The 21,660-nt window shown below is 39.7% G+C and overlaps 1 protein-coding gene across 1 annotated transcript in view; it reads right to left on the reverse strand.

Moving 5' to 3' along the window:
- Positions 1–1,687: 1,687 nt before the first annotated feature.
- LOC118426474 (TNF receptor-associated factor 4-like) overlaps positions 1,688–21,660 on the reverse strand; it is a 31,629-nt gene continuing 11,656 nt past the window's right edge. The window contains exons 2-7 of the mRNA XM_035835904.1: positions 16,210–16,261; positions 11,140–11,244; positions 5,301–5,462; positions 4,723–4,884; positions 3,975–4,130; positions 1,688–3,726 (exon numbers count right to left, since the gene is read on the reverse strand). Coding sequence (XP_035691797.1) covers positions 3,109–3,726; positions 3,975–4,130; positions 4,723–4,884; positions 5,301–5,462; positions 11,140–11,244; positions 16,210–16,261 — 1,255 coding nt within the window. The 3' untranslated portion in view covers positions 1,688–3,108. The remainder of the gene's footprint in view (positions 3,727–3,974; positions 4,131–4,722; positions 4,885–5,300; positions 5,463–11,139; positions 11,245–16,209; positions 16,262–21,660) is intronic.

Raw genomic sequence — 21,660 nt, forward strand, 5'->3', positions numbered from 1 at the left:
ATGTTGAAACTGACTCGTAAACAAAGGCCCACGCTAGCCTGGCAAGATGCAGATTGGGGCAATTAGCACTTCGATGTGATTCACACTCGCGGCAAACATGGAACAATAGGAACGCTCTCCTCTCTTTCTTTAACCTCCTTGCTTATACTGCATTGGTACATCTTGTTAAATCACTTCAAATTCATTTATTATGTGGAATTATGAGAGTTGATGTTCCGAGACCTTGGTCATATCATTCACAGCATTGACCTGATACCCCAAAATGCTTCTGTATTTTCGGATCAACAGTTGAAGAAAGTCCCTGACTTATGAGTTGCAACTTTTGCTCTATATCAATGCACTAAAGGCTCATTTCCTTGAGTTGAGGCCGGTAAAGCACCCCATCGCAATACCTGACATCTGAACTCACTAAGTCCACCAGAGGCCAGAGAACATTCATCTACAGAGCAACAGCGCTCTGGAACACTCTCCCTACTGCTACTCGCACAGCCACCTCCACTGCTTCCTTCAAAAGAAAACTGTGGGAATGTCTAGGCAACCCTTACGCATGGTAAATTAGTCATACACGTGTATATACAGACCCTGACCTCTCACTGCAAATATTGTTGTCGATGATATGATGTTAATATATACTCCATTTTAGATGATATGTAAGTTGTCCTACACTATGTACATATAAATGTTCTTTTTTAATATGTATTGTTTATGTGTTTGTCAGCAGGGCTAGCCCTTTGTAATAGCCATAGGCTAGTTGGGCAGCCCTGGCTGTGTGTTCGTTGCAGCCAAACCAATAAATGAATAAATCGCAATACCGAACTCCAGAGAAATTGCATTGCCTCAAAAGCGCCATCAAACGGCCAAAAGTATCATTACAGACAAACTCGCACCCAGCAGAAGCAAAAATAACTTGGATCGCTAGGGGTCCTCGCTGACACGTGCGTGTAAATTCAGATGATCTGTTCCGTGAACGCTGACATATCGACGAAGAAGGTTCATATTTAGACTCGAGTTTAATGTAAAATGTGATTATCAGATCGGCTGAATACTTGCAGTTCGTGGTCAGGTAAGGAGTCTTTGCAGAAGTAAACATTTCATCGTCGATGACATTACCATGTGAATGAAAAACAGCCAGATGTCGGGGAAGTTCGTAACTTTAGCTTGAGGATTGCCAAACTGTCACTGTAACCACTGACAGCAGTATTATCATGTCATTAACTGTTCTGTGGGCTTTACAACCTTCTCTTTTTCCCAGAGAATGAAGCAACTGCTCAAGAACAAGAAAGCCAGAAATCCATCCCTTATCATGCTCGTTTTAGAGCACGCCTTCCCAAAATGTCCATATCTCGCTAAACTAGGCATGTCTCATAATTTCCAATTTTTGCCATTTCACGACTTGAGGAAACAAGGTGGGGCTCTTGGGGTTTTTAAGTAGGAACTGTTGGATTGGGAGCTTTGCACCACACGGTCATATCATTCCCCTGTTACGAATCATTTGTTCCTTGCTGAACATATTCCAAATCAACAAATTTGGAAACATATTACTGTTTTTAACTTTGGACTTTGAAGTTTTCAGCAACGTTCATCTGGTTTCCTGCCCATTTTTTTTCTATTTTCATACTGACCCATCCAAATCCATTTACTGTTCTGAAAAAGCAACTACTGTTGAGTCCAAGAGACATCACAAATGTTCACAGTTCATAGTTTATTTACAAACACGAAACACAAAACAGTTATAAAACACATCTGTACAAGACAACAACCTTCATCACTGTACAATAGATCCACCTCCAAACAGATGTGAGAAGGGAAGATTGTAATGTCCTCTGTGGCAGTCTGCCTTCCCCATTTTCTGACAAGCAAAACCCAGTAAAATATTAGCTTATATTTCGTACCCTTCCCAAAATCTGCCTGGAGATCACTGAAGATAAACAAACATTGAGTTCAACACTGTTGTGGTAGATAGTCACATACAGTAATTATCATTGATGACAAACATCGTAACCTTGTCAATTTTGAGACTATGTGGCTGTTGTCTGAGGTATGATTGATTATTCTTGGTTAACGTACATTTGGCATCAACAGCTGGCTATTATTGGTGGTGCTTTAATACAACAATGCTTCTATTGTTGATATTATTATCATATATGTAAACAAACTTCATTTGGGAAAAATGTCAGATCAGGTAAAAGAAACTGCGGCAACAGCCAAGGCTTGTTCCATGTCTGTAGGCTAGGTTATATTATTCTATACATGGCAAGTTGACGAAATTGTGGCTTACAGAATTTTCACATAATATTTAGTGGCTCTCATCGTACCTGTAGTCTAACATGGCTACTTCAACAAATCCATGTACTCATTAGCATGTAACATGTATATGAACAATTTTCTTACAACAAATTCGCTGTCACTGCACTGGCACAAAGACCATATGTTGTCTGTTCCTCACAGCAATGTAAAATATCTGTTAATGTCTGTCAATGATCATTTTTATACTTAAACAACTGGCTTAACATTTTGCATTACCGTAACATTTATTTTCCACTTGAGTATTAGTCACATACTCTTATTGTAACAATATCATCAACACAGTTTGCTATATCCTCATGGTAAGTGTGTAGCATTTATCATATCATACCATCAGACAAGACAATATGGCAATTATGCATTCAGCAAAGACACAAGATCAACAAAGACATTTGTCTATACAAGCAACATCTGTTAAGAACCAATACACGCATATATACAATGTAATTTTTCAGTGGTTTTAAATAGCTTGTGAGATAAAATCAAAGGAAAATTTCAGCACATATTACATTAAAACATAGCTCTTTTCTTAGGTGAACATCACTAAAACACAAATTCTGTTACATTAAAATCTATTTGAATATTGTAATACATACTACAGTTCCTCTAGATCTGGGCAGAAAAGCCTTTATGCCCATAAATTGTAAAATCGCAGTGTTACACGTCATTTAAAAAACATATCGACTTCTTGTACATCATACATTAGACTTTCTCTCTAATGGTACACTAACGATTTTGGATGTTCAAGTATTAGGCTACAGATTCCTCAGCCAACTACTAATCTCTTAGATCTTCATCATATCTCTATGGCTCAACAATTCGTGACGGATCCACGATACACTTGATGTAGAGACAGTCATCCACAACGTACCCTCGCGTCTTCAGGGTCTGGTGTGAGACAAACTGCGGGTAGCCGAACCCCAGGGACTTCTTGTCGTGGTGGCTGGGCTTCTGGAAGTGTTTCCAGGTGGGGTCGGGGATGAAGGACTCCGTCAGGTGTTCGCGCTTGTTGGTGGGATCTCCCTGGTCCAGCACCATGAACGTCATCGCGTGAGTGAACGGCCACTGCAACAGCGAATCGTATTCCCCCGGCAGCAGGCGCACGTACAGCGACAAGTGCGAACCCTCCCCGGACCCGTTACCGTTGAGGAACACGGAGAGCGATAACTTGTACCCGTGCTTCCCCGTGAAGAAGGGAGGGCTGACCAGTTCACAGTTGTTGCTGGCTTTGGCTTCCTTGAATTTGGCATCAATGTCGGAGAGTTTCCACAGCAGCGTCCCATCCTGGTTGGTTGTGACTGTTTGGAGCTGGTTCCTGAGTTGCGAGATGTCGTTCTTCTGTTGGCTGACCAGTTGGCACATGAGTTTGAGATGGGACCCACTCTCCTGCTGTAGATGTCTGTCCAGGGAATTCCGGGGACACTGTAGAAAGGGAGATGTCAATGGTCAGTTTGCAGCAGATTTTGGTCAACATATTCATATAATATTCTGTTGTTCTGTTTACATCTTACAACCACCACCGTATTTTTTGGACTTAGGATTTTAAAGCAGAAATGTCATCTAATAGACAAACAATTATCTTGTCAATAAATTTAACAAGTTCTTTCTTTTCAAGTTTGTTACAATCTTCAAGTTTTTGACAACAACAACAAAAGGATGAGTCCGCCAACCTTGTGTTTACAGCCAGACTCGTAGAACGGGCAGGCGACCATAGTGGACGGGCAGTTGTCGTGGAGATGCTGTTCTACCTCCTCTCGAGGGATCTTTGTCGGGTCACACCGGTTTGGACAGCTGACGGGGAACCTGGGGCAGTTGTAGGAGTGATCCTGGAGGGCAGGAATGGGAAATGTATCCTACATTAGCACGGTGACCAACCAAGGTCCTCGCCAAGACAGTCCAGATGTCTTAATAGTTGACATCCCTGACTCGCATCTGTACCACAAAATTGGGGGTGACAACGCTTTGTCAGCCTTTGTGTGAAAGTTGTGAAGTGTGGAGGATTCCCTAACAATAGACTGGACAGTCCTGAGGATGATGTAACATATAAATCACCCACTGTAGATATGTCGGACAATGAAGTAGTCATGTGTATTGTCCCACATCTAATTGTAATAACAAAAGATGATGTACCATGTACTACACTCCCCTCTTAAGAGTTGGAAAGATTAAAAGATAAAATTGGTATTCTACGAGTTTTAGAGGTAGATATCTGTATTTCTATTAATCTATACCAATGTATGTCGTGGCGGAAATGATTCAAATGAAAGCAAGCTGTTTTTAAATGACATTGAAATTCTAGTGTACAATCACCAAAAAGATCAACTTCAAAGTGTGAAGACAATAGGATTATCCAAGACCCCAATGTCTTTCCAACTTGATATGTCTTAAGACATCTCTGAATACTTTGATAACACTTACCGGCAGGGTATCGTATAGGAACTGTTTGCCACAGTGCGGACAGGGAACGGTTCTTTTGGCGCACTCGTTGAGGGTGTGGTTACTGAGGAAGCGGCGCAGCATGCGGGCTCCACACTTGTTCTCACAGTACACAGACTCCTGGGGACAGCTGCCCTCGTGGTGCTGGAAAAGATGCAAGGTTGTTTAATAAACCACTTTCCAAACCCTGGTATGTTGGGCAAAAATGAGGGTTGGGCAGTAAAATATCTTAATATGTAGATTTTGACATTGATGTGTGCATGGCTTTAGCACCCGATCCTTATTTTCAGCCAATGCGACAGAGTTAGTTTACAGAAAGAAAAAAAAAAACAACTATTCCTCTATCTGTTGTGGTAAGAAGGCCAGGAGCAATCATATAGTACATGTACATACAGGTTTATGTACTGGGGAAATTGAAATTCTAATAGTTTATACACCATTGCCACACTTTGTAATCTCACAGTTAACTTAAAGGTGCATCCAAAGAATAAAAGACTTCACCAGCATGCAGTACTGTGTATATCCACTAGATGGCATTAGTAAACAGTTGTTATACATACCTCCATTCTCTCCCAGGACATCCGCATGCCGCAGAACTCGCACTTGCACTGTCGGCGGGAACACTCGTGCTCCAGATGGTCGTCCAGACGCAGCCGTGTGAGCAGAGCGGAACAGTCGTTGGGACACTGCACAGGCGTGTACTTACACGTTCTCAGGTGGTCCTGGAACAGAAGGTGACATGACACTGTTTAATAGCTGTTTCACTTTCAGATAAAATTATCCTTGTTACAGCCTATGGCTTCTATGTACTTTTTATCTGATCATGATTGAATAAACCATTCATCCATCCTTCCATCCATCCAAGCATTCATCCATCCATCCATCCATCCTTCCATCATCCATCCATCCTCCCCTCCCATCCATCCATCCATCCATCCATCCATCCATCCATCCATCCATCCATTCCCCATCCTTCCATCCATCCATCCATCCATACATACATACATACACAGACCCACCCACCCATCCATCTATCCATTCATTCATATGATGCTACAACTGGCAATGACCATGAAACAGATACAGCTGTGACTGTTTAAACCTTTTAACAGGCTTTCATCAGAACAAGACACGGCAATCTCCCTCTAACCCTTCATGGGAGAAAGCCAGCCCCCCTGTGATCTGTCCTAAGAGCTCTCTTCTGTGGAGGACATGATATTGATGTAACATTGACCTCCAGTGCAACCTCTAGGCCTGCCATTACTCTAAAGGCCAGCTAAGGTCTCCCACCCTGCAATTGCAAAAATCTACATCTCCTAACCTTTTCTCAAGATTGTGACTCAACATGGAGTACAGACAGCAGGGTGCAAATACTTGCAACTTCCACCAGATAGATCGCATTAGATGTGGGGGCTTCCAATTGGGCTGTTTATAATGTAAATCTGGCACAAATTAATTCCCAGATGAAATATATGTGCACTGAGGTCACTGATAATGACGTTATTTTGTACTTAATTGCAGAGAAGACTGCTAGCTTGGCAGTAACAATCTCCCCTGTTGTACTCTTATTATATTTCATGTTGACCCCTGTCACAAAGGTCACATAATGTTTACTATATTTCTTTAGGAAATTGACTTGTTTCCCTATGGCCCATCAGACTCAAAGCACACCAAATGTAACTGATGTTGTTTTCAACATTTCTTAGACTGGTGATTTTTTAGCATTTATATACCTCAACATGTGAAGATATCTACAGCAAGAGATATTAAAACAAAAATCCTCAGTCCATTAAATTTTGTGAATTTTCTATCAAGATTTTGGGCCACACCAATTTTATTTGTTTCTTCTCTGGTTCGCCAGTCCATTCTTTAAATCGGCCCCCTCCCCCCAAAAAAATTCAGAACATTAGTAACAAATGAAATTCATAAAACATGCCATTAAACTCCCCAGGCTGTTGTTTTTTGTGCAATTTAAGCCATATATCTTCACCCCCAGACCCCTTTTTTCTAAAAAAATCTGAGAAGCAACAAATAAAAAATCTGAGACGCAACAAATAAATTTGGTGTGGCCTTAACTAGAAAAAGCCCTGTTTGCCACATACTTAAGGGGGAAAACACACATATCCAATCATCACTTTCAAACATGCTCCCCTGAACTGGAAAATCTACATTGAAACCTTGATTTTAACACGACCACTCCATGCAAGCCTCATGAGAGAACTTAAATGGAAAAGGGCACTATATTTTTATTACCACCAATAACCCACCAATTACAACTCCGGAAGACCCACATTTTCACCTAACTCGATATAAAACTGCAATTTACAATTCAATAAGCATTAGCACAAGGCTGAACAGGTCACCCATGTCACTCCACACATCTTAATATCCATACAGGGGGACTGTGTAATAGATTTACCTGCTAAAAATCAATTATATTGATCTAACCCTGCTTCTGAAGTGATAACATATTTCCTGTTGGAAAGGTGATAGCAGTGTTTTATTGTTGCATGATTTATTTGCCGAAGAATTGTCATGGCTTCAAGGTCGTAAGGACAGATTTAGGTCGACCCCTTGGAGCAGTCAGACATGAAAGTATGTTTCAAACACATTTCAACGCACAATTTGTCATGCAAATATTCCATTGAGTGAAATTCCCTCTATTTGCCTTTCTGACATATCACTTACTTGCATGCATGTATGTATGCATATTTAATCTAACAGTATGCTAAATTGTTCTGATATTCTACGTTGTTACGTTGCTAGAAATTGACTTGTTGTACCTTATGAAAAAATTCCTCCATCACCGCAGGCTGCAGCCTCTAAGTCTAACTACACTTCACCTCAGCCATCATGCATGAACTGAGACATTTATCTGGCTTTAAAACTGTCACACGTTCGGGCGCTATGAACTATCCAGTGACAACTGCTGCTAGCACCTACTGACAAACGATATTGTATTTGATTGTCCATAACAGAACGCTTGCAGCAGTAATCATGCGTTACCATTCCCTCTTCTGCGTTATAAAGACTTGTGGGAAATGAAGAATCATTATTGCTTTTCCCCACACAGGAAATGTTTCCCTGCAACGTGTCTGTTTAATGGCATACCATGTTACTGCACGCACTACAGGTACATGTATGCGTGGTGAATAATTCATTTGCAAAAAGGGATACTGAACAAATTCCTGCAAAATTCCCTTCAGATTAGGTAATCTTCTTTAACATGGATCCATTATGTGTGCATTATACTGTTCAACATGTTTTGATCAAGGCAGGTGGAACACCCATTTCTTGCATTACAGAAGGAACAGCAAGATAAAATATGCTACAGCTGATGCAGAAGGGTGAAGGACATGTTCAAAGCTGAACGTGATCTATCCATGTGTTTACACCGTGTACCTACATGACATTGAATAAGGACATGTGCAAATGTGTTAGTACATTAAGCATGGATATGCTGGTTTTTGCTCGAGGCAATTGAAAGCCTACATGTTACAACAGTCCCAGTGGCTTACTACGTATTTAAATGCAGGAGAAGACAAAATCCTTTTTGAAGGGTCAAACTGAAAGACATCATTTTAAATGCATTGCTCCTGACATATGGTCCCTAATGACAACTTGAGATTATTAATGGCTGAATTGTCAAGTGTAGCCGACTCTATGTAATATTCTACCAAGGAGGTTGAAAAAGGGACCTCCTTGATTCTACATAATTCTTTCTTCATCTCCAAAAAAAAACTATTCACTCCAAGATTTTTTGTTTCCTTTGTAAGTCAGCTTCTAATGCCTCAGTTGTCAAAAAGTATGCCGCAAGAAATTTCAGGTACAGCAAAGGAGACACCTTAGTTGTCTTATTCATCTGAATGACGTGCATTTGACGTACATCAACAGAGAATATGTGCATTTTCAACATTCCATGCCTTCAGGTTGGGCAAGTAAAGCTTTGTTAGCCCCAACATGTCACTGGCATTCCATGTTCTGCTTGTCTCAGAGGAGTCCATCCACAGCAAGATTAATAGTGCCATTATGTAGCTGTGTACCACCTGACATCCTCCCCTGCACTGCGCCTGCCTGCCACAGGTGATAAGTCTTGTCTGAATCATGTAGGAATCCCCGGGGATTACAACAATAATGGTGACAGGTGTATACATGGAACAATCTTAAACCCTGGATGATGTGTTTGCTGTGAGTGGGAGGATTCTTGGAATTTTCTAGAGATGGAAAACATGGAAATCATTGTGAAAATCTACAAAGCCTGGATGATGTCTTTGTCATGTGTATGTGTGAGTGTAAACTGAGCTTGGTTCAGATTATAATAAATATCTAGAATTCTCCAAATGTTACGAATTCTTTTAGAAATATCTTAAAAGCCTAGAAGAGGTCTTTTCCCAAGGAATTTCATTATTGAATTTCTAAATGTGCTAACTGATACACAAATGCCTTAATGTTTGGCAAGTGGTTGTGTGAGGGGGTGTAATAAATTCGCATTCTTTAACAAGAAGTATTTTTTATTCACTTCATGCTTAACTGAATGCAACCCCAAAACACATATACTGAGACGTTACTGACAGTATGTCTGCCAATAGACTTAATGTAAATGTAAAACAATTAGGTCAAAACTTCAATTACTGTGGGCACTTTTATTCATTGCTCCTGTCATATGTTTCTGGGTCACAAACAAATACAAAGACTTCAAACCAAAACAAACTTCACCTAGAAAATTTACTTTCCTAAATGGAAGTTGCCTGCATGTGGCTTAGAAAAATATCCCTTTGACACTTTGTTGACAGAATGTTTGTATACTTTTGGATTCTGGGGCTTAGCTTTCTTTTTGTTTCCTGTGACCCACAATTCATGATTGCTGCCAGTCTCCATAGGGTAGAAACCCCTGGATTTCCCTGAGTATTTGGTCACGCTCCAGGCCATTCAGTTTATAATCCAGAACCTGCACTTATGCAGTCACTATGCATCCATCAATGTAAACCCCAGGGTAGAAACCTATCTTTGCTAGACATGTACAGTGACAGATTCTTATCCTTCACAACTTTGTGGATTATCCAAAGTTTTTGAAAGAATTCTAACGGGTCTGCAATATCCAGGCATCTCTTTCCTCAATTTGCTTTCTGCTACTAAGTTGCTGCATTTGATTTTGAGATCTTCAAACTTTCCCACTAGTCCTTAAGGAGATGATGCTTGTGGAGCGGTGTGATCTCAAGTGGAAGATATACACATTACTCAGACACTCTGCCTAGGGCAATGTCTTATCTTCAGTGCCTAGCAAGAATGTTGTCTGCAAGCCTTCATAGGGTAATACCACTTGAATGGAAAATTGGCACATTCTTCAGATTTCCTTTAATCACATATCACTTTCGTTAATCACATACTCTTCTTAAACATACCACGCCATAAAAGCATTGCACAAAGAATAATTGTGATTCATTCATTTTCTTCTTTTTGAAAAGGAATATCTACACCTTGCGAGGCAGAGAGCATGACTAAAATTCAGTGGGCGTACATTTGACATGTATGTATGTGCGAGGATGCCTAACAAACTGCCTATAGCAAGAGCCATGAGGGTTACTTGTATATCATTAAGAAGAATAAGGATTTGACAGGTGGCAGGGAAATGACATCTATGCAATTTGGGGTCAACTCATTTGGTCTTCTGAGGGTACAAGGTGTCAAAAAAGTTAAAAGCAAACACCAGATAACAGAGGTAAACAAATCATTTATGGAGAAATCTCAGCAGAAGATGAATTTTGTCACTCTCTCTCTCTTTAACTTTCTCAGGGTATTAAGAAGTTGTGTTGTCGTTTTCTCTACCCACCCCCATAGTCTCCCACTCACATGACTCAGTAGAAGTTGACTAACCAGATTGTTACCCACTTTAAAGCTGTAAATCTAATATAATTAGATAATGCTTGCTAAACTACCTCTAAATCATGAAGAACCACAGGCTATCCTTTTCATCTTTGAGATCAAACAAATATTTTGTTAACTTTTTAGAATGCATACAAAGCTCCTTTAGCTCTATACGTCTTGGCTTATACATGTGCCACCTCAAGCCCCAGCCCCATTGGTTATAAACACGAACATGCACGTGTGCACATGCACACACACGCATGCACGCAGGCACTCTCTCTCACACACACACACACACACACACACACACACAGTCTTGCATCTTGAACAAGCGGTGTCTCACCTGTCAGGCAGAAACTATACATAGACACCAGACATGTATAGACCTGTCCTAATATGGTATGTCAGACACGTGACACCTCTAGGCTTACCTATTGTTCTTGGGTATAACATAAGATAATCACTACTTCTTAACATATTTCCGCTATAAGCATAATGTATTGAGCCTCCTCCTGGTTGGAAAGTTTGACTGACCTGTAATCGTGTGACCTTGTCCACCCAGTAACAGCCGTCAGTCCAGTGAGAACAGCGAACTTTGGTGTTGATGATCTCCTCATGCATATCCTCATCAGGGTAGATCTGCAAGCAGACAGTTCAATTAACGACAGGTACATATCAAAAATAATCTGGCATGTTCATAAACTCTAATCAAAACAGTCTGAAGAGTGCAGTTACCATTCTACTGCAGGTTTTACATATCTTAGTCAAGGAGTTTTAGAGGACACAAACTCAGGGACTGTTTAGAGGAAAAAGTACACAAAAAACAACCAGGTGATTGAAGTTGGCATATCCTGCATTAGTGAGCTTCAGAACTGTGCGTGAAAATGTCCTCGCAAAACACTTAATTTTCATGTGACTGTCTTAGCGTTAATATATTACCAGCTTCTAAAGACTAACAAGGAGGGACGGGTCCTGGAGACAGCCAGCCTGGCGGGATAGCGACCGTCAGGAGCAGACGGAAGTCAACAAGGCTGGACTCCGCAGGCTAGTGACTGCAGCCTTGATCTAATACAAGGCTGTCTCCAGCTTGATTTTTTGTCTTCCATCTGACTCATGATTTGGTAGCTCACGTCGTTGATTTTTTCTGGTTAAATCTGTCATTATAAGCTTATAAAAACACATCTTCATAAATTTCATGCACTTAAGTTCAGATTTTGGGACAGATGGGGTGAAATTTTTGTCTGTCCCAACCAGCAAAATTTCCATCCCTGTGGTAGGATGGATGGGTCCTGGATACAGCCCTGATCTAATCAGTCCTGACAATGAGAAGTTAAAGCCGCTGGTTCAAACGCTGGTTCAAACACAGATCGCTATAAGACCCTGGATTACATTAGACTGGCCTAATGGTTCTGGGGTTAGGGGTCAGGGCCACTGGGGGTAAACCCTTTTCTCTTAATTTGCTTCTAATATCTGTCATCACGTCAAGGTTTGGCATTAAAACAAATTTCTTCATTACAGTACTCTATATGGATCGACAAGACTAAGTGAAGCAAAATACAAGCAGAATGGAATTTTTTTGCAATCTGGCAGCTCGGGTTCGAATCCTGGGAGCCAGGAGGCTGTTTCTACTCACCTCTTGTGTTTCACTAGTATTACATAACTGAGGGTGAAATGGATATTCAAAATGGTGCCAAGTCTTTTTAGACTTTTTCTTTTCCATCTAATAGCAGCTCTTGAAAAAATACAATCAATTTGGCTTCTGCTTCCATGTTGAAAAAGGTAATATCAAAACAAGTGAACTAAAATACATTATAGACGTTGATTGATCACGGGCATCCCACAAACCTAGGGTGGAATCTTGACACTTTGTGAAACATTGTATTGTATTGCTATCCATATAATAGTCATCGAGAAGTCATATAGGAACAATGTCATGAAAATGCATAGATAGCATGGGATGCTATCATTCTATGCACACAAATAGGATTTTATACAACCATACACTTATCATTTCATACATATGCTTGATGCGTGCAGAGATATCTGTGCTGAATTCAGCTCACGTTCGGAGTTTGCATATCTGACAAGAAAGCCCTCTCATCCCTGTGGCCTTATGTGAAGAATATGCATTGAGAGTGATGGGGGGATTCTCACGTCAGAAAGGCTTTTAGCAAATACTGAGCTGCAGGAGACATTTCATGGCCTGGCATGTAATATAAAATTCAAAAAATTTCAGCTTGAAAACTGTCAAGATATAACGTTTCAACATTTACGTTGGTCATACCTTAACTGTTAGCTACCTGTACTATTTCAGTATTGCATAACTGCACGGGTTATCAAGTTGGCATGCTAAGCTCATCCCCCATAGAGCTTGTATTATTGGTTATCAGGGTATGAATTACGGCTGCTTGTCAGGAGAACCTTTAGTGTAACATGATAAATGTTGGAGGGGATTTGGTGTAATGATGATCGGTTACTTTTAACAGCTTGTAGTAACCTGCTGTAAATGCCAGGGAGAATTGGTATATTTGAGTGTGTGGGGACTCAACAGTTAGCAAACATTGAATAACTGATATAACCTATTAGAAAGATCAGAAGAATAGAGTACTTTATAGATGTATATAAATTTTTAGATAAACTTGGAGAAATGATTATGCTATGCCTTATCTGAGGGCTTGCATGGGGGGTCCTGACAACGCTTTACGCTAAATTCACGAAGGCTACCAACGCTTTACGCTTCATCCCATTACGAATTATGTAAGATAAAATAGCTTCCCTACGAATTACGGGAAATTAAAAAGGCCTGCCTACGCCTTACGGAAAAGAGCATGCAGACCCTCTTATCTTAAAAACACACAGAATCTTACATTGATAAATAGTTTGAACTGATTGACAGCATTTTAAACCACATATAGGGATAATTTAACTTCATTACAACTGATGGGTAGACAAGATGACTAGTGTTTTTGTGGTAACTTAATTGCTTAATGGAAGGAGGAGACAGGAAGATAACAAAGGTACTGTTAGACAGTAATTATAAGCCATGACAAAAAAGGAGAAAAAGAGATCAGGACAGTGGGAATACATACATATTACGGTGAGTATAGACCTAAACTTGGTGAAAGGTGGTAACGCTTCAGCCACACAAATTAGGGAAATCGCTCAAGCCCTTTTATCGGTACTCTACAGACAAAATATGCAAACTGAGTAAATTAAAGGAAATGGGGCAAATAGGCAAACCAGCATGTAAAAGGTAATTTCATTACATTACACTGGAGAAACCTCAAGTAGGTTCAGAAAAAAAAACAGGGAAGAAAACAAATGGAAGAAAACTAGACAGAAAGTGCTGTAGGGGAAGATTTGATGTCACCAAACATGAAAAAGAAAACAAAGGAAAGGCAACTGACTTACCTATAATCACTTTAACGAGACCACAGCACAGACAGGTAAACGATTTCATCTGAATGATTTAAAGGATTTACCACGTGTACATGCTAGTAAACTCAATTACTCTGTTTGACAAGGGCAGCTTGGCAGGCTTTGTGGTCATTAACGTAATTGAAGCGAATGAATTTGAAACAGGGAGAGAAAGAAGCTCCTCAATTTAAACCTTACTACTACAGGTACATTTGCGTAGAGTGATTAAAGACATGCTGTATGGCATGACTGTAAAGAAACGGCTGACTTACCATTCTGGCCCTTTACACTAAGAGGCTGGACATCCTGATATCCTCCTAGTATCTAAGTTATGAATATGAGAATCTGGGTGCCACCAATTCCTACCATCTTATACAGGAGACAGTGCCTGACTGTCATTGTCCAAAAATTTGACTCAAAATTCCTGGTAAGAACTTGGCTGTTCGCCGGGCCATTCCTCAGACAGAGAATGTCAGGTACCCCGTCACTAGGGACTCGTTAGCCAGGCTGGGACCATCTCGTAAAGCCAGATGTCAGATGGGAAACTTTCCCCAAGTCGAAGTTGATTTTTTGCACAATACATCACTGAACACGTCGTTCATTATGACAAATTTATGTGTTTCAGCTTGCCATATGGATGGAACTGTTTGTATGTGAGATTTTCAAATCAGAATTAAAGAGAGTTTTCTTAGAGGAGTCTTTTAAAGTGTAAGAGGAATGTGATGATTGCAGATATGGATTTAAATCACCCCCAGTCAACATGCCACCATTGTTCTTTTACACCTATTGCTTTTCAACAACAATCTATACACTAGTTTTCTTGCTACTTTGCTCTCCTTTCTACTAAATCTACTTTCTTACCGTAACAGATTAAATTTCCTCTCTTTTCACATGGACTAAGGTACTTTCCCTTTTCATAACAGTTACCAATTTGAAATGAAATGAGTGGTTCTCAAAACAACACATGTTAGGTTTTGTGGCAACTTTAACTAGTTAAACTTTAAGGACATGTACTAGACTGGATAACTAAGAAAGAAGAGCAGGTGTAAAATGTACAAGAAATGCTTTTAATGCATTAGTAATTCTATAGATGCTGTTGAAAGCCTAGGGATCTACTTGTTAAAACTTTATTCTCACACAAGAAGTTGCCACACGATAACCATGTTCAACTTCAGTGGTGTTGACAGCAAGAACAATGTTTAGGTTACCCCCCTTGGCCCAACTATGGCAAGTAGATTACATGACAATTGCTGGGTGAAGTACAGGGTCCTTCTACATCTTATTCAATTTTGAGGTTCTACTGATATTTCTAAGGGGTGTAAGGAGGGGAAAGCATTGCTTGTGAAATGTGCAAACATAATAAGCAAGGAAAATACTCTGTAAGTACAAAGTATAAAATGAGACAAGCTCCTTAAACTTTGGAGGGTTGGGTTAACATTGTTGTTAGCTGCCATCAGCTACAATTGTACTAAATTTGCCTGCAGATGACTTGCACAAGGACATGTTCCTTTTCATTTCCCTTTCCAGTAATCATTCATGTATATACTACCTTTGCTATCATTGTTGATGAGCCCACAGTCAGAAACCATGTTCAAATCAATCATTATTTGTTTCAACATTATTGCTTCAATGAAAAAATAATAAAAACTTTGGGGGATTTCCACTGAATTTTTCAAAATTTCATGTCATTGCATTTAAGTGTCATCCACGGCCCTCTTCCTCATACCAAGAAGATTCTTGCTCACACACGACTTAGAGCTTCCACCCACATACAAGCTATCAAACAACGCTTGCATGAGTCAGATATTTTTGTCTACACTGTGAAGAATCCTAATGATGATTTAATGGTTGGTGCACAGAGATGTTGTATGAAATATTAATGACCTGCATCTGGAATCATTACTGATGAATTGTGCCACATTCCTGGGGCCTTACGCAGGTACGGCTTTTGTTCACCAATTCCTAATTATAGAAGAGCTGCCACGAGACATGTTTGTTTGTATCTTATTCTTTAGCTAACCTTGAAAATCTCCTCAGAAATCTAAGAGTTTGTATGGCTACATTTGGCTAAATTTGTAGAACTGCAATAAAAGAATGACAGTTATGCCATGCCCTATTAGGCAGATAAGTATCTAACATCATGGTTGATCACATTTACAATAGATTGTAAGGAAAAAAAATTCTCACCTTGGCATAATCCAGTGCTAGTTTGTCCTCTGGACACTCAAAGACCCCTTCACTGGAAACAAAGAGACAATAAAAACATGAGTTTTAAAGAAATATTCATCATCACACATGATAACACGAAAACAATGTTTCCAAACAATGCAACAAGGATGTGGATTCAGTAATATAAACATGTAAACAACCCGTATCAACAGCAAGAATTTATCTGTCCACGAAAAACACTAAGGTAGCACAAAGGAGTGGCTGACGACTTTTGAAAGTCTTGATGCTGCGTCACTGCCTATCCCTTAAGAACTGGGATAGACAAAAAGTTCGGTGTGCTAAAGGTTAAAATGTGCACAACCTTGCAGTCTGTCATTTTGTGGTGACCAGTCAACAATATTGTTTCATCAATTCAAAATTAATGTATTTTCACATCCATCACCTTTCCTCTAAAATGAGCCTAGTTAGCACTGTGATACTTCATTCTACTTCAAATTGCATGTTATCACTCAGCACAATCTACACCTTTATTAGGCAGTGAAGCATTAATGGAAAGTACATTCATGTCAACCTTGACCAAACTTCAATAGATTATCACATACACTAGTTCAACAGAACTATCTATGGCATGGATCTTAGTCATTAATATTTAATGTCAAAATGACGCACAGCAAAATTTGCAGGGTTCCAATTTCTCTGCTTTTTCTCAGGACTTTGACAATAACATTGCGATAGTTCATGTCACCAAGAGGAAAATGACCTGTGACAAAGTTCTGTTAACTTATCTACAATTTTCCCTTACTCATGCAGATCATACTTGGCCCAACTTTCACAAGTAACAAAAGAAGACAGAAGACATCTCTCTTTGTAATAGATAGGATATGTCAGAGGATTAAATGAGAGCCAAATTTAGAGTATGATTCAGGTTCACCTTGCCTGAGAGCCATCATCAAAACTATCTTTCACTTTGACTCATGTAAAACCCATCTTTCATTTGGACTTGATTGTAGAAGATTACATGGAATTAGAGGATTTGATCTGTCTTGTCAATCAAGGATGCAGTTACAAGACTTGGACACGAAAGTCATAACTGGTACTTCTTCCATCCCGTATGTATCCATGGCAACAGAAGTTGATGATTATAAACAATCTGATTATACCCCCACCTTTCTGCATGGTAATAAATTATTCACAAGCTGTGTGCGGAGAAAAACAGAAAAGGCTATGCTGACATTTTAATGCAATCTTTTTGCTTGTTCCTACAATGACAATACAGGAAAATATCATAATGACTAGAAATTGTTTTTGATATAGATACAAGTATAATCATACAAAAACTCTCATATATGAAAATGAGAACTCTATATTACCTAAGATGTTGTGCAAATTGTATTCCGAGATATAGTAATAAAGCACATACATTCATAGTGATTATCCCTATATGCTCTTACTCTCTTCGGCTCTTGTCGTCTAATACATAGATTAACCTAATGTCATTTGTAAATTGGACAAATCAGTCTTTAAAGTTGGTCCCTCCGCTCCAGGCAGATGAGACAGACACATTGCAGAGTCCCACACAGGGCAGACAGACAGACAGGACAGAGCTAGAGCCTGATGAGAATGTCTGCAGGAACTGTGGCACCTTTCAAATACAACTTTCAAGAGCCCTTCCTTAACAAGCTGTCCTGTATACCCCAGAGATGTGACTAGCATCAGGTGTGGCTATTTATCATGCTTAGATGCTGACAGCCTTTTCTCCCCTGTACTGTCACCTGATGCCCTTTTGTATCCTATTATTCCCCTCTGCCCCATAGGACTGCTTAACCCCCTACTACTGTCATTTTCCTATCTTATAAAATTATATTTGGTTCAAAGATACATGTTTAATTTTACATTTCTTCTGCTCAACTCTACAATAGGGAATATCAGGGATTGATACCAGGCTCTATTCTTAGTGTAGATGCCTTTGTGGAGAGATACATGAAGCATTTCCTGTAACTCCTAACTTTGCATGTCCATCAATGATATTAGATTATGGACATAAACAACTTTCATAAGAAATGTCACAGACTTTGACGTACCATCATTACCACAAAGACAGCTTTGAAGGTAACTTAACATTTTCCTTTATATATGTAACGTTATATATACATATATACCGTATATACAAGTAGCACAATATTTGTTACATCAACTGTAATTTTGTTTCACAGTCACATCCTGTACTTCCTTATTCAATCTGTATGGTAATATATAATATATATATATGATGTTATGATATCATATATAGTATACAGATGTGTTGAACATTTGCCTGACAGCATCTTATTGACAGTCCCCACATGTAAAATGAATAATTCCATTCTGTCTGCAATTTCCTGCAGACAGGCTCCCTCGACAGTGGTATTACAAATATTTTTCATTTCCCGAGGCATGTTTTATGCAAATGTGTTGTGCAGTTCACAAATTGTGCGGCAACATCAGCAGACCTTTGTTTTTGCATTTTTAACATCAAAAGTTTCAAAGGGGTGGAGGAAGACAACAAAATTCACCAAAGATTAATGTTATTGTTTACGATAAAATCTCAGCAACAACTTACACATAGCAGTCACAATATATTCTTTTTCCACATCTTGATTTATACCAGAAAAGTAGGTCATTCTATTATGCTGTCCAAAGAGTAAGCATGCCAGTTAGAACTGGGGGCTTTGCATCACTGAGCAAACCTTCAAACACTTTCAAGCATAATTCAAGAAGATCTCATGGATGGAGAATTTCGAATCATTGCTGGCCATTGAGCATGCTCTATTATTCCTTAGATGGAAAGCCATCAAGTCATCTGACAACATAGCACTGCAATCGTATCATCCCTTATTAGAGCTCAAAATACTAATTTCTGTAATATGCGATTATTTTCATAATATTGAGCCTACATCCTTTTCACTTGCTAAACTGCACCTGGTTGTTATGTTTTTCTGCAATGTCACGTTTTCGCAAATAGTTTTAACAGGTTGCAGGAAGGTATTTCGAGAACCGCTCATGATTTGTCTGCATTGTTTCCGACAAGAAATGAGTCTGGGACACTAGACGCTTCTCCAGTAGTCCGACTTTGAATTGTGGCAATGTTGGAGATTGTCCTGGGTCAGGAGCTCCAGAAGATGGGGACACTATTAAGTCCTATATTCTGACACCCCTTATGTTTCAACACACAGCCTGACACAGTCCTACCTTAGGGTTAGGGTAAGGGGATGTCCAAAAAGAGGGATGTCTGAACATATATGCATGACCCTAGCTAGAAGATACTGCTGCTGAGATGTCTACCCGATAATACCGTATCTTCTGTATATTCTGATCATGCTCTAAAACACTGCTTCCACGCACAAACAAATTAGGCATCCCCAATTGAATTTCCATCCCGGGAAATCACGTTCAATCAGTCGCATCCACAATTGCTCAAAGTATGAAACAAATGCCATCTGCCACTCTAGGCCCCCTTAATGTCGTTACACCTACTAAATTATCTGTGGAATTGCATTCGGGCATGACTTATGAACGCCAAATCATATTCTACAGGGTCAGGGCCCCGGAATTATTAATGCATTGCCTTGTTGAGCGGAGTGTCGTTATGATGTATTTCCAAACGATACCAGTGTATCTAATCTCCAGGGACTTACTGAACCTGATATGAAATATGTATAAGTATTAGGGGCAGGGGAAATTAACAACAAAACATGTTATGATGGATCTTTTTTTCACAGATATTGACAAATATGTCTGGAAGTATATGATACAGCTTGCTAACAGCAATGACATACATAGTGCCAAAAGGCTAACTTAAGCCCCGGTCACAAGAATCGTACGACGTCCTTGCGATGGCATATTACGCCTATCGCACGATGATCACGGTGGATCGCAGCTAAATCGTAAGCAAAATCAGCCATCGCAGAGCATCGCAGAGCATCGGATGATGTTCAAAATTTTTCCAGCGTCGTACGATTTTTCACTTGTGTCTCTTCTGTATAGCCGTCTGACCGTTTTTGTGCTTCTTTAACCAACAAAATGTGGACATAGCTGTTGAATACCTTCCTAAAATATCTTTAACTGTAAAAATAAATTAAAAAAGACCATGATAACAAGAGTATTACAAGCAAAAGTTCAAATCAAGCGTGAGTACTGGTATGGTTATCTCGGCCTGCTTGCCGGCTCTACGTGTCAGGCTCTTTCGAATATTGTATCATGATATGCTATCAACAAAAAGATGCCATCATACAAAAATCATATCATAAGCATTATATCATATATATTTCCGACTCATAGAGCCTGCCTTTATGTTTGAGTTGTCCCCATGGTTATTACGATTATGGTAAACTGACCCAAGACCGACGAGAGCTGAGATTTGATCTAATTATCAACTCACGTGCATGAAGCGATCAAACAATTGTCTGCATCACCTGTGCGGGGCGCGCTGTTCTCTGGTTGCGATTGTGGCAGTTGCGACTGATATATTTTCCCTTTTCGTCAATATCGACAATATCAGGGAAAACTGAAACCATCACAACATGCTAAAAATTCATAAATCTAAAACCTCATCAGTAGACAAAAATTGCCGTAATGAAGTCTGCTTTGGGGGCAAATAAAATCTTACGACGATAGCGAAATTTTGAACATGTTCAAAATCCATTTCAGTCCTATTTTCGTCATAGGAGGCTCCCCGATTTACTATGATTTACCTGCGACTGACGCAAATACGCTCGAATGACCTCATCGTACGATGCACTACGATCCTTGTGACCACGGCTTCATATATTTAAACCATTGCTTCCGATTCTTCCCCGACTTACGACGTACTGCGCTTATGCCGCGCATAAAACCTCCATCGCAGTCAATCGTACGATTCTTGTGACCGGGGCTTTAGCTGGAAAGAAATTGATCTGTCAGCCTATGGCAAAATAGTGGATTTGGGTATACTAAATACGCTACTAACATTTTCCAGCTAATTCTAAAATCATAACATGTTCAAAGTTTTATTGTAGGCTATCTTTATTTATGGACTGCAAAAATAACTGATAGGTCTTCATCCTTTGTCTGTTGGAACAATGCATGCTCAATTGTAGGGTGAGGTGTCATTGTCACAGATGGTCAGTCAAAGAAGTGGCTGCCAAATGTAGAAATTTTGTGAGGTCTCCAGTCATGTGCAACAAGATACAAACTGTATTAACCCAGCATGTAACATTTAATGCATGGGTATCAAAACATCTGGCAACAGATGCAACCATTGTTGATAAGACTGCAAGGGGGGATGGAGAGAAACGTATCGTATTTCCCATCTTTTTCCTCCCCCTTTTCCCTGGGTAGGTAGAAGCACCTGCTGACAAGAAGTGAACTAGAAACACAATGCTTTTATTTCTGGTGAAAGGGGCATGTGGCTGCCATGCCCACAGCTTTCATTTGGTCCCCAACCCTCTGTGA

The sequence above is a fragment of the Branchiostoma floridae genome, chromosome 11 (assembly GCF_000003815.2).
Source record: "Branchiostoma floridae strain S238N-H82 chromosome 11, Bfl_VNyyK, whole genome shotgun sequence".
Lineage (NCBI taxonomy): Eukaryota > Metazoa > Chordata > Leptocardii > Amphioxiformes > Branchiostomatidae > Branchiostoma > Branchiostoma floridae.